The 12,597-nt window shown below is 37.2% G+C and overlaps 1 protein-coding gene across 15 annotated transcripts in view; it reads left to right on the forward strand.

The window, feature by feature from the left end:
- Positions 1-12,597, forward strand: part of WNK1 (WNK lysine deficient protein kinase 1) — a 156,613-nt gene that overhangs the window by 56,414 nt on the left and 87,602 nt on the right. For all 15 annotated transcript variants that reach the window (XM_007967122.3, XM_037988649.2, XM_037988650.2 and 12 more), the window contains exon 2: positions 5,022-5,194. In XM_007967122.3, coding sequence (XP_007965313.3) covers positions 5,022-5,194 — 173 coding nt within the window. The remainder of the gene's footprint in view (positions 1-5,021; positions 5,195-12,597) is intronic.

Below are 12,597 nucleotides of genomic sequence, written 5' to 3' on the forward strand. Positions count from 1 at the left end.
CTTGTGCCCTCCAAAGAAGGGTGGAGAGAACCTCTTAGACCCCAACTTCTGGATACTCTTGGCCCAGATTTGGGGATTAACTGAAGGGTACCTAATGAATAGCACCTATACATTCGTACACATCTGGCTTGAGAAAACTCCCCTATCTCTCTCTTTCTTTTTTTTTTTTTTTTGAGATGGAGTTCCGCTCTTGTTGCCCATGCTGGAGTGCAATGGTGAGATCTTGACTCACTGGATTCACTGCAATCGCTGCTTCTCAGGTTCAAGTGATTCTCTGGCCTCAGCCTCCCGAGTGTCTGAGATTATAGGCGCCTGCCACCACGCCCGGCTAATTTTTGTGGTTTTAATAGAGATGGGGTTTCACTATCTTGGCCAGTCTGGTCTTGAACTCCTGACCTCAGGTGATCCGCCCACCTCGGCCTCCCAAAGTGCTGGGATTACAGGCGTGAGCCACCACACCTGGTCTCCTATCTCTCTTATAAGTAGACTTTTCTCCTTGCTTCTTTGAAACAGAAACTTTTTGTAAATAAATAAAGTGTATAAAGGTGAGCCATATTGGGAAGAAGGGGCTAATAGAGGAGTTAGAAAACCAGGTAACCAGATTTTTTTTTCCTTTTCTTTTGGGAAAAAAAAAATTTTTTTTTTTTTTTGGTCTTTCTGAAACTGGTACTATTTCAGAATGATAGGTAAAAGTCTCCATGGAGAAGCAGGGGATGTGATGCCATGTTTACTTGCCCCCTACCCCCATAATTATCTTATCTTTTCACCTATTGAGGAAAGTTGGGCTCACATAGACTCTCTTCTTCATGGGATAGATCCTGAGTTTCGTGTCTAAGAGTACCAAACTGGAAGTCATAAAGAAATCTGCAGTAGGAATTTAATCTGTAGATTTGGCCACATATAGTGCACTTGTACTTTTTATGTTATACTTCAAAACACCTTGAAAGCCATGTAAGTCTTTTTGCTGTCTTTAACAGTTAAAAAGTTTTGCATGAGAATTACCTATTTTGTTTCTAGTAGTAGTTTTTCCAACCTTTCCCAGGCCTTCAATCTCTAATTCTGAAGTTTTTAAGAAGAGTTAGTTACCTACAGTTAATACTTCTGCCGTCTTTGAATTGCTGTTATACCATATAGGCCTATGAGAGAGAGTTGCCAGACTTAAATAATTATTTATATGCTTAATTTCTTTCAACATACAGAATAATTGTTTAAAAAATTTTTTTCTCTGTAAACTGTAACTGAAACCCATGCTGCACTGGAAAGCAGTGTTTCAAACTGCTGTACCTACACTCTGCCTGAAGACAAGTTTTTATTTCTTTATCCTAATACCCAACAACAATTCGTATCACTTTAAAAGATGAAATAGAGGCCGGGCACAGTGGCTCACGTTTGTAATCCCCGTACTTGGGGTGGCCGAGGCGGGCGGATCACAAGGTCAGGAGTCCGAGACCAGCCTGACCAACTTGGCGAAACCCCGTCTCTAAAAATACAAAAATTAGCCAGGTGTGGTAGCACACGCCTGTAATCCCAGCTACTCAGGAGGCTGAGGCAGAATTGCTTGAACCCGGGAGGCAGAGGTTGCAGTGAGCCGAGATTGCGTCACCGCACTCCAGCCTGTGCAACAGAGCAAGACTGTCTCAAAAAAAAAAAAAAAAAAAATGAAATAGATGCCCATGTCTTTGCTAAGTCAGTGTGGTGCAGAAAATGATAAGGAGGGAGTATTCCAATAGTGACCTAAAATACTTTAATCAAGAATTCCAGACACTTTTCTCCACCCATATTTTGATACGTGGATTTAACATATGCTGTCTTAATTTAGTAGTAAAATTTTGAATATTGCACATATATAATACTAGAGAAATGTAAATGCTAATAAGACTTGAGGACCAGATAATTTTGGGGATACAGTTGTTAGCTGTAAAGTAAAAATTTCAAGTTTAATGATTGAAAACCAGTCTCACTGCTTCATTAGCACAACTGGTTTGGAAGGTTTGCTTCTGGGCGAATAAAGTGAACAGTAGCAAAGGATGGGATTGCTACTTTAAAAATACTAAAATATGAGGATAAAGAGAGATGTCTGTCAGAGGATGTTTAAAATGAAATAACTTCTTAAAAGCAAGGGACTGAAGATGTGCAAATGGTTATGAGGTCATTGTATTAAACAGTAGCATTGTGCTTCTCAAGAAGAAATTAGCAGAGAATCTACTGAGCACTGTAATTTGGGTAGTACTGAGATGAACAGTTGTTTTAGTTGTTGCCTGACCCACACCGCACCCCCAGTAGTCTGGAACTGTGCATGTTATGAAGAGGTCATGTGACGCTGATCCTTGGTTTTGCTCATTTATCCTGTCAAAACAACTTAATGTAGATGGAAAGAAATGAACAAAATGAATAGAATGGGTTAGCTGCATCAGCTTTAATTTATATTGAAGGTCATGAATGCTGCAATTGGGATAGTATAGTATATGAAGGCCCCAGGAGTATCCAGCTCCATAATGATGAAGAGAAGTTTCTAAAAAGCAACAGTGGCTAATCCATTCTAAGTCTCACTTGACGTTTTAATGCTACTTTTTGATACAGTATTTTAAAATTTTATCATTGTATTCATGATAATTTGATTGACAGTTGGTAATATTTAAACAATACATGGTTCCTCTTATTTTACCTTCAGCTGTAATTTAGTATAAAGTTCCTATTTCTTTTCAATAATTATTATATAATAACATGAATCTTCTGAGAAGAAAATTATTTTAGAAGTTTTACAAAATATTTAGGGTTTGTTGTCAGTGAAACATGAGCTTTGAAGCAAACCTTCATTTGTCTCTTCGTTCTGCTTTTCCTGTGAATTTGAGGGAGATAATAAAATTTTCTGAGTCAGTTCATCTCACAACATTTTTCTGAGAATTAAATGAAGTAAAGCAGCCAGCCAGTAAATAGCAAATACTTGGCAAAAATTATTTTTAAAACCCCAGGTGTTCCTTCTGATCTGTGTCTTATGTTAGTTTTGATCTACTTTATTATTGTCTTAAAGTCTTTTGGGTGCTAAAATAATGTACTTCTATAAGATATTTTATGAAATGTTCCTAGATTTAAAAAAAAAAAAAACAAAATTTAGTTACAGAGGGAACACGTAGACGAATTATTGAAAGAAGCCCCAAATTGTGTGTTTAGGTCCCCCCATTTCCTGCTTTGCTGATGACAATCTGGTGTCCTGTCTTTCTAACTTCAAACAGTAAGCAGGGGTTCCCAGATCTCTTAACATAAATAATACTTTTCAGAAAGGATAGAAACACTTAGATCTAGAAAGTAGCCTGTATTTATAGTATAGATGTGGTCTGGGCAAATTAGAGATAGAATAATCTAAATATTTTTATGGAATTTTTAGATTGCCATTCAGTGTATTCTCAAGGAAAATTAAATACGGATTTTTGATGGCAAAGAAGTCCCCCTTGTTTTTTTCCCTCTGTACCTTGCTATAAAGAAGTAGTTGGTAGCTTTTTTACAATAAACTTTTACAAACCATTTTTAAAAATCAAAAGCTGTTTGCAAGTTGATCATTCTGCATAGGTTGTATTGGACTTAACTGAGATTCAGAGGCCCAATTTCAATTAACATTTTTCTTTTAAGTCACAGGAATTTTTTATCCTTGGGGAAATGCTAATTGCTTATTAAGGACACACACACATACACACACACACACACACTTTTAAAGGGATATCGCAGGGGAAAAGACTTTTATGGAATTCATTCAACAAATGGCTGTTGAACAAGTCACTATGCTAGGTTGTCAGGTGCTAAAGATAGAACACCAAAAAGGTATTTTGTCACTGCCTTTTCATGACAAAATAAAGCCTCTGAGGGCTTATTCTGTGGGGATAAGAGTCAATATAATGTTGCCTGTAATTGTTTTGTAAGAGGCATGTATGTAGTATCCATTGGTTTTGATGCTATTGGGCAGAGTAGAAACAGGAGTAGTAACTTGGTTTCCTTTTATTACATTCTTCATTGGGTACTTTTGGTGACAGAGTGAGAACCTTAAAGTTCAATTAATAATTGATGTAATAACTGAAGAGAAAAATTAATGAACAAGAAGGTAGATCAGAAGACGTTGCCCAGAAAGTAGCATAGAGAAGGAAATGGAAAATGAGAGAGAAATTAAAGGATAAAATAAGGTTATACACACACACACATTTAAAAATTGTTTAAAAAGAAGAGTTGGGAGGGGAAAAAAGAGAATGAGAGAAGACAGTGTTTAGAGAGATAATAACTGAGAATTTTCCTGACTTAAAGACAAATACTTGAGTATTTAAGTTATTGCTTTAAAAAAAAAAAAAAAAATTAGGCTTCGTGCAGTGGCTCACACCTGTAATCCCAGGCTTTGGGATGCCAAAGTTGGAGGATCACCAGAAGTTCAAGACCAGCCAGTGCATCATAGCAAGACCTCATCTCTACAAAAAATTTAAAAATTAGCCAGGCAAGGTGGCACATGCCTGTAGTCCTAGCTACTTTGGAGGCTGAGGTAGGAGGATCCCTTGAGCCTAGGATCTGAGGCTACAGTGAGCTATGATAGCACCACTGCATTCCAGCCTTGGTCACAGAGTGAGCTCCTGTCTTTCAAACAAACAAAAATAAAAACAATGTTTTAGTTAAAGATAGATTGATTTTAATCAAGGCAAAGATAGAACTGGAATTTATATTTAGGTCTTTCTGCTTCTAAAGCCTATGTTCATTTCCTGACATTAAATTGCATGTCTAGCAATTGATGACTTATTTTGGATGTGGAAAGTTAACTGCACCTTACAAAAGTGAGACTGTATCTGAGTTACACATTAACAGTAAAGATACTGAAATGATCTCAAGCATGAATTTATATAATCCAAATCTATCATTTAGAACTTCAGCATTTGCATGTTTTAAACACCATCGATCATGATTTAGTAATGTTTAGTATCTAAGATTAACTGTCTTGATTTGGTTTTTTATCATTTTAAACTACATTCTGTTTTGGTTTTTCATTTTAGGATCGAAAATTAACAAAGTCTGAGAGGCAGAGATTTAAAGAAGAAGCTGAAATGTTAAAGGGTCTTCAGCATCCCAATATTGTTAGATTTTATGATTCCTGGGAATCCACAGTAAAAGGAAAGAAGTGCATTGTTTTGGTGACTGAACTTATGACGTCTGGAACACTTAAAACGTAAGTTCATCAATATTACAAAAGCTGACCAAGAAGTATGAGAGAGTTTGATTTCTTAAATTTCAGGTCTCCCAGTTTTACTTTTGTTGTCCAGACAACTAAGAAGGGAACAGTCCTTCCAACTGTTGCTGTATTAGCACATATTTCCTTGCCCACAAAGTCTTCTGGTATATAAAGTGATTTGATAATTATTTCTTGGTAAGTATTGAAATGAGAAGTTATGGCCGAGCGTGGTGGCTCACGCCTGTAATCCTAGCACTTTGGGAGGCCAAGGCAGGCAGATCACCTGAGGTCAGGAGTTCGAGACCAGCCTGGCCAACATGGTGAAACCCCGTCTCTACTAAAAATGCAAATAGCTGGGCATGGTGGCTTGCACCTGTAATCCCAGCTACTCAGGAGGCTGAGGCAGGAGAATCGCTTGAACCCAGGAGGCGGAGGTTGTAGTGAACCGAGGTCACCCCACTGCATTCCAGCATAGGTGACAGAGTGAGACTCCATCTCAAATAAATAAATAAATAAATAAATAAATAAATAAATAAAAATTGAGTGACTAAGGGATCAGAAATCAAATGTCGAGGTAGCCCTCTAGTGGTTAAAATGAGATTAAGGTTTATTGAGAAACTACCTATTTATTTTTATCATTTGTATTGTGCTTTGTTATATCCCTGCAACTTTTATATCAGATGCAGATTATATTGTGACAGTTATCACTTAAAAAATACTTTTAGTTCCATTTCCCATAGCATCAGAAATTAATCCCCAGATAGCTAGTTCTGTCATTCCTTTCACGGAAAAAGGTTTAATGCAGAAATTTCTCATTACTTATTGTAAAGAGCTTTTGGTAAGAGTTGGAGTATGCCTTTGTAATCCCAGGTTTCTTAGAGCAGCAGTCCCCAACCTTTCTGGCACCAGGGATTGGTTTCGTGGAAGACAGTTTTTCCATGAATTGCTGCAGGGGGTGGGGGTTGGGAGAGTTTGGAATGATTCAGGCACATTACATTTATTGTGCACTTTATTTCTATTACTGTCACATTAAAATATATAATGAAGTAGTTATACAACTCACCATAATGTAGAATCAGTGGGAGCCCTGAGCTTGTTTTCCTGCAAGTAAACTGTCCCATCTGGGGGTGATGGGAGACAGGACAGATCATCAGGCATTAGATTCTCATAAAGAGCGCTTAACCTAGATCCCTTGCATCCACAGTTTATAGTGGCGTTCATGGTCCTATGAGAAATCTAATGCTGCTGACAGGAGGCAGAGCTCAGGTGGTAATGCGAGCAATGAGGGAGCAGCTGTAAATACAGATGAAGCTTTGCTTCCTTGCCTGCCACCCACCTCCTGCTATGTGGCCAAGTTCCTAAAAGGCCATGGACTGGTATCAACCTGTGGTCTAGTGGTTGGGGACCCCTGGTGTCTTAGAGGATCTATTTTTACCCAGAGAAGAACCTGTTTTAAGTTACCTTGTATAAATTTTTTATTTGGTGAAATTCGATATTTTAAAATTGTCACTGTGGCGATATATTCTTTATTAATTGTTAAAGTTAATACTGCTGAGCTGATTAATTCCAGATCATTGGAATACAGTGTTATAGCACCTGGATATAGTCACTTGCATGTATTCTGAAATGCTTACAGTTAACATGTTGAAACATCAACAGATCATTTCTGTCCTGCAAATTCTAATTTCTTTATCCAACTTCCACACTTGTTTATGGCAATACCTTTATCCTCATTAGACAGGCTTCTTGATATTCTCTTTTCTTCCACTAGAATGTGCTAACTAGCACTATATACCTGGCACTATGAACAAGTGCTATATATCACATTCTAGTGGAAGTATCTAATACTGAATGGTAAGTGTTTGAATGAATTAAGGAGAATTATGTGGTAGGAATTATGTGTACATCTTGAGATTCTTTCCATTGGTTGGGATACTTAGTTGGTTGTCAACTGTTTGTCTGGCATGCCTAAGATTACTCTAAAATACAATGGTTTACTTGTTTTAAAAACTATATTGAGGGGCTTTGGGTAACATAGTGGGGTGAGCCCCCGTGGAATGGCTGTCCCCCAGCGACAAACTGAAATGTGGAATATAATAAAAGTTTTTTCCAATACATATCTAAGCTTTAAGGAAAGAGGGGTTAACCTCCAGATAATAAGCAGAGATAACTCGAAGCCAAAACAGGAACTTATACTCTGGGATTTTAGACCACATATTGGTTGAGAAGTTGATGCTAATTTTAATGTCCATGCAAGGACAGAAAGCCTTAGAACTAGGTAGAGAGGGGAGCTAGAACGTAGCCTGTGTCAAAAAACTGAATTATCCATGAAAAGAGAGACCTTAATGCCCCAGCCAGTGAAAGCTGCAAGGAATTTTACCTGTGGATAAGAGGGGAGACCTGTGAAAAATAGAAATTCCCATCAAATGCTACCAGTGTTCTTAATTATTCTGTAATCTAATCTTCTTTTTGTTTTTTTGGAGACAGGGTCTCACTCTGTTGCCCAGGACAGAGTGCAGCGGCACAATCATAGCTCACTGCAGCCTCAAACTCCTGGGCTCAGGGAATCCTTCCACCTTAGCCTCCCGAGTACCTGGGACTATAGTTGCTCACCACCATACCTGGCTAATTAAAAAAAAATTTTTTTTTTTGGTAGAGACAGTGTGTATTTTGTTGCCCAGGCTGCTCTCAAACTCCTGAGCTCATCCCGATTTGGCCTCATCCCAATTTGACCTCCCAAACTGCTGGGATTACAAGCATGAGCCATGGTGCCCAGCCTGTTTGGTATTCTTCCATCTCATATGTAGATGGCGCTGTAACATAAATTTATACCATCTACTTGGTACAGGAGTCCCAAACCAAAGAACGTACCTCATAATTGATCAGGAACTGAAAGAAAACTCCCAGGGACATTTTCACAGTTCCTTGGTCACTGTCCAGAGGCAAAACAGTTTCCAGAGAAGATGACCTCACAATTAAATTACAGATCATACCAATGAAGGTGAATAGACACAACCAGAAAATAGCACTGCAACAATTAAAGATATTATGGACAGGTCTGAAAGTGATTACAATTATTTACATAATGATGTCAGTAAAGATATATGTAAGTGTATATGAAGTGTATAAGAGAAAAGAAGGAATTGAAGGAATAAGACACCATCAAAGAAAAAAAAGACAGGCATAATTTAAAAGCTTCTGAAGAACTTCTAGAAATGTGAACATTAAAATTCAAACTTAAATGGTTTAATGGTTAAACAACAGACTAAATTGAATTGACAGGAATAATAACTATGAAGAAATGAGCAACAGAAGGCACAAAAAAGACAGAAAATATTAAAAGAGGATGACACAGTAGTGAGAATACCCAGTTAGATTTAATTATCTAAAAGGGGTTTGTCTGTAATCCTAGCTACTCTGTAGGCTGAGGCAGAGAATCACTTGAGCCCAGGAGGTGGGGGCTGCAGTGAGCCGAGATCGTGCCTCTGCACTCCAGCCTGGGTGACACAGAGAGACTCCATCTCAAAAATAAAAATGAAAAAGTAGAAGGAATGAGAAAAGAAAAATTTCAGAATTTAAGAATTCTGATTGAGAATGTATACAGATTCTTAAGCAAGTAGGTTGAAAACATTCATATTCATTTCTGGAAGAATGAATAACTAGGACCATTGGCAGCATTTGGAGAGGCAAATTGGGAAGGAATGGGAATTAACTCCAAAATACATGCTTTTTGGACCTTCTGAGTTTCTACCTTTGTTCTGTATGTGTATTTACATTGAAGCAGATAAAACACCCATAGCTGAAAAATAAGATGGGAATATATGAGTTAGAAAGTTTGGATTAAGGCCAGGTGTGGTAGTTCACACCTGTAATCCCAGCACTTTGAGAGGCCGAGGTGGGTGGATCATCTGAGGTCAGGATCACCTGAGGTCAGCTCGAAACCAGCCTGTCCAACATGGTAAAACCCTGTCTCTACTAAAAATACAAAAATTAGCTGGGTGTGATGACGGGCACCTGTAATCTCAGCTACTCAGGAGGCTGAGGCAAGAGAATCGCTTGACCCTGCAGGTGGAGGTTGCAGTGAGCCAAGATTGTGCCACTGCACTCTAGCCTGGGTGACAGAGTGAGACTCCATCTCAAAAAAAGAAAAAAGAAAATTTGGATTAAAAATTGAAATAAATTTAGACTTATTTTTTAAAAATAGACATGAAATTCGAATATCATACAATTAACCGTTTTAGAATGTGCAATTCAGTGGCACTTAGTACATTCACAATGTTTTGTAAGTACCACATCTATCAAGTTACTAAACATTTTCATCACCTCAAAAGAACACTCTGTGCCCATTAAGCAGTTACTCCGCATTTCCCTTCTTCCAGCCAGGCAGCATATTTTTTCTTTAATTGCACATTATCTAAGTTCTTTTTCTTTTTACATTTAAAGAGAAATTTTCAGTTTCTGAGCTTCAGAGGCTTATGCCAACAGGAGGGTTTATTTAGTAGAAAGAGTGCTAGACTTGGAGTAGAAGTTGTGACTACTCCCAGTGCTGCCTCTGACCAACTGTGATTTTGGGCAAATAGCTAACCTTTTTTGGGTCTCAGTTCCCCATGTACATGTAAAACAAGGGGTTGGACTACCTGATCTCTGGGACCATCCATTCGTGGATGGGATTTTTTTATTGTAAAAAACATAACAAAATTTACCATCTTAATCATTTTTAAGTGTACAGTTCAGTAGTGTTAATACATACACATTTCTGTGCAATTTCTAGAATGCTTTTCATCTCACAAAACTAAAACTCTATGCCCATGGAACAACTTCCCATTTCTCCCAACCCTCAGCTCCTGACAGCTATCAGCTTTTTACCATCTGTATGGATTTGTCTAATCAGGATATGTCCTATAAGTAGACTCAAAGTATGTTACGGATCCTTGTGTTTGGCATCTTTGACTTAGCACAGTGTTTTCCAGGATCATCGTGATTGCACGCATCAGTACTTCATGACTTTTATGACTAAATAACATTCCATTCCATGGAAATATCACAATTTGTTTATTCATCCATTGATGAACATTTGGGCTATATCCACCTTTTGGCTATTATGAGTACTGCTGCTATAAATATTTGTGCACAAGTATTTTTTTGAGTACCTGTTTTCATTTCTTTTGGCTATACACTAGGAATGGAATTGCTGAGTCATGTGGAAATCTTTGTTTAACTTTTTGAGGAGCCATCTTACTGGGAGTGACATGATACCTCATTATGGGTTAGATTTGCATTTCCCTAATGATTAATGATGTGGAACATCTTTTCATATGCTTATTGGCTATTTGTGTATCTTTGGAGAAATGTTTATTCAAGTTCTTTGCTCATTTTTTATTGGATTGCTTGTCTTTTTGTTGATTTATAAGAGTTCTTTATTTATTTTAGAAACTAGACCCTTGTCCAGATCCATGATTTACAGGTATTTTCTCCTGGAGGTTGCCTTTTTTGCTCCTTGATAATGTGCTGTGACATACAGATTGAGTGTAGTATCTCTTATCCAAAATGCTTGGGACCAGAAGTGTTTTGGGCTTTGAATTTTTTCAGATATTGGAACTTTGAATTATACTTACCAGTTGAGCCTCCTAAATCTGAACTCCAAAATGTTCAAATGAGCATTTTTGTTGTGTGTCATGTTGGTGCTCAAAAAGTTTCAGATATTGGATTGGAGCATTTTGGATGTTGGATTTTTTGATTGGGATGCTCAAGCCTGTGCCAAGTTTTAAATTTTGATGAAGTCCAGTGTACCTGTTTTGTCTTTTGATGGTTGGGCTTTTGGTGTCATGTAAGACTCCATTGGCATAAATAACCAAGGTCATACAGATTTATACCTAAGTTTTCTTCTAAGAGTTCTATCAATTTAACTCTTCTTTTTAGGCTATTGTTCCATTTTTAAGTTAACTTTTGTATATACTGTGAGGTAGGGTCTGATTTCATTCTTTTGCATGTTGATACCCAGTTATCCCAGCATCATTTGTTGAAGAGACTTTTTACCCCATTGAATAGTCTTGGTACCCTTCTCAAAAGTTATTTGATGATATGTATAGGTTTATTTCTGGACTCTCAATTCTGTTTCACTGATTTACATGTCTGTTCTTAGGCCAGTACCACACTGCTCTGATTACTGTAGTTTTGTGGTAAATTTTGAAAATTAGAAGTGATTTCCTCTAATTTTGTTCTTCTTTTTCACTATTGTTTTTGACAGTTGGGGTCTTCTTGAAATTTCATGTGAATTTGAGGATTAGATTTCCATTTCTACAAGAAAAGGATGGTGGAATTTTGACAGAGATTGTGTTGAATCTGTAGATCACTTTGTGTAGTATCACCATCTTTAACTATATTGTCTTCTAATCCATGAACACAGGGTGTCTGTCCATTTATTTATGTCTTTTTAAATTTCTTTCAGCAATGTTTTGTAGTTTCATTATTCAAGTCTTTCACATCCTTGGTTAAATTTATTCCTGGATCCTTTATATGCTATTGCAAATGAAATTGTTTTCTTAATTTCCTTTTCAGATTGTTGATTGCTGGTATATATAAATACAACTAATTTTTATGTGTCAGTCTTGTACTTTTGCAAATTTGCTGAATTCTTGTATTAGCTCGTCTGTGTGTGTGTGTGTGTTCATTCTTTGGGTTTTTTTTTTTTTTTTTTTTTTAAAACAAATGGGGTTTCACTCTGTCACCCAGGCTGGGGTGCAGTGGTGCAGTCATAGCTCACTACAGACTTGAACTCCTAGGCTTAAAGGATCCTCCCACTTCAGTCTCCTGAGTATCTGGGACTCCAGGTGTGTACCACCATGCCTGGCTAATTTTCAAATTTTTTGTAAAGATAGGGACTCAATATATTGCTTATGCTGGTCACAAATTCCTGGCCTCAAGTGGTCTCCCTTGCCTCTGACTCCCAAAGTGCTGAGATTCAGGTGTGTGCCACCACACTTAACCATTCTTTGGGATTTTTATATATTGGATCAAGTCATATGTGAATAGATAGTTCTTTCTGGTTTGAATGCCTTTATTTTTCTTGTCTAACTGTTTTGGCTAGAACTTGAATTATGATTAGCACTGATTATCCTTGTCATATACTTGATTTTAAGGAGAAAGCTTTTGGTCTTTCACCATTGAGTATATGTTAGCTGTGAGTTTTTCATAAATGTTCTTTATCATGTTGAGGAAGTTCTCTGCTAGTCCTATCCTAGTTTGTTGGTTTTTTTTTTAATGGAAAGGTATTAGATTTTGTCAAATGCTATTCTGCATCAAGTTAGATAATCATGAGACTGCTTCGTTCTATTAGTGTGATATATTATACTGATTAATTTTCTTACGTTGAATCATCCTTGCATTTCATAGATAAATGG

The sequence above is a fragment of the Chlorocebus sabaeus genome, chromosome 11, assembly GCF_047675955.1.
Source record: "Chlorocebus sabaeus isolate Y175 chromosome 11, mChlSab1.0.hap1, whole genome shotgun sequence".
Classification (NCBI taxonomy): Eukaryota; Metazoa; Chordata; class Mammalia; order Primates; family Cercopithecidae; genus Chlorocebus; species Chlorocebus sabaeus.